The following is a 1,496-nucleotide window of genomic DNA, read 5'->3' on the forward strand; positions in this document are numbered from 1 at the left end:
GGGGGGGGGTGATCCCAGCTCTCTTCCAACCCCTTTTCCTTCTCCTTTTCCGCAGTGGAAGCCGTGGCAGCCCTGGGGAACAAGGTGGTGGAGAGCCTGAGGGCGCAGGACCCCAGCGAAGGTGGGACCTGTGGAGTGACTTCCCGCCTTCCCCGGGGGAGTTTTCCAGCCCCTCCACTCGGAATTCCCGCTTTTTTTTCCGCCTCCCCCACCCAGTGCTGACCATGCTGACCAACGAGACGGGCTTCGAGATCAGCTCTGCCGACGCCACGGTGAAGATCCTCATCACCACTGTCCCGCCCAACCTGCGCAAGCTGGACCCGGAGCTGCACCGTGAGGGCTTCCCACCGGGGATCTGGGGCTGGGAAGGGAGGTTTCCCCGCTCTCCAGGTTGGGAAAAACCCAACCTGGGGGGGATTTGTGTGCTTCTTGCAGTGGACATCAAGGTGCTGCAGAGCGCCCTGGCCGCCATCCGGCACGCGCGGTGGTTCGAGGAGAACGCCTCGCAGTCCACGTGAGTTTCCAGAGGGGGAATCCTGGATCCAGGAGTGGGTTTTTTATGGAGAAGGTGGAGTTGGTGGGGGCAGGGCTGAGCCCCTCCTTCTTCCTGCCCCCAGGGTGAAGGTCCTGATCCGGCTGCTCAAGGATTTGAGGATCCGCTTCCCGGGCTTCGAGCCGCTCACGCCGTGGATCCTGGACCTGCTGGTGGGGGATGTGGATGTGGGGCTGATCCCAATCCCGGCAGGGATTCTGGGATTCTTCCCTCATTCCTCTGCCCTTCCCCGTTCCCAGGGGCACTACGCCGTGATGAACAACCCCACCCGGCAGCCCCTGGCCCTCAACATCGCCTACAGGTCGATCCCAGGGGATAAAATCCCCCTAAAAACCCTCGGGAGACGATCCCAGCTCCTCCAGCTGGGAGTTGCTGTGTTTTTTTTGCTGGAATTCTCCAGTTTTGAACCCCAAAATGTCCCACCGTGCAGGCGGTGCCTCCAGATCCTGGCGGCCGGGCTGTTCCTGCCCGGCTCGGTGGGCATCACAGACCCCTGCGAGAGCGGCAACTTCCGCGTGCACACCGTGATGACGCTGGAGCAGCAGGTCAGGGGGTGTCCCCACGGGGCAGGGGACACTTCTAGGGGGGTCCCTGTGCATGCTCTGACCCCTCCCCACCCCCCCACCTCCCCCAGGACATGGTGTGTTACACGGCCCAGACCCTCGTCCGCATCCTGTCCCACGGGGGCTACCGGAAAATCCTGGGGCAGGAGGGAGACGCCAGCTGTGAGTGGGGAGTGGGGCTGGGGTCGTGGGGGTGTCCCCATGGGAATGGGGCTGGAATCGTGGGGGTGTCCCCAAGGGAATGGGGCTGGAATTGTGGGGGTGTCTCTGTGGGAATGGGGCTGGAATCCCAGGGGTATCCAGGGGAAATTGGGGCTGGAATCCAGGGGGTATCCAGGTGGGAATGGGGCTGGAATCCCAGGGGGTATCCAGGTGGGAAT

General features: G+C 63.3%; 1 protein-coding gene across 1 annotated transcript in view; it reads left to right on the forward strand.

Annotated features, from left to right (window-relative positions):
• Nucleotides 1-18: 18 nt before the first annotated feature.
• The window catches only part of LOC114073442 (interleukin enhancer-binding factor 2-like), a gene marked incomplete at its 5' end in the record, with an annotated part of 3,995 nt that continues 2,517 nt past the window's right edge, over nt 19-1,496 (forward strand). Inside the window, 8 exons of the mRNA XM_027911198.1 lie at nt 19-121; nt 217-333; nt 436-514; nt 618-705; nt 793-854; nt 984-1,098; nt 1,188-1,282; nt 1,372-1,488. Of these exons, the coding sequence (XP_027766999.1) occupies nt 19-121; nt 217-333; nt 436-514; nt 618-705; nt 793-854; nt 984-1,098; nt 1,188-1,282; nt 1,372-1,488 (776 nt within the window). The remainder of the gene's footprint in view (nt 122-216; nt 334-435; nt 515-617; nt 706-792; nt 855-983; nt 1,099-1,187; nt 1,283-1,371; nt 1,489-1,496) is intronic.

Source organism: Empidonax traillii, unplaced genomic scaffold (genome assembly GCF_003031625.1).
Source record: "Empidonax traillii isolate 1590-97213 ecotype Southwest subspecies unplaced genomic scaffold, ASM303162v1 scaffold6465:size6026, whole genome shotgun sequence".
Taxonomy (NCBI): Eukaryota; Metazoa; Chordata; class Aves; order Passeriformes; family Tyrannidae; genus Empidonax; species Empidonax traillii.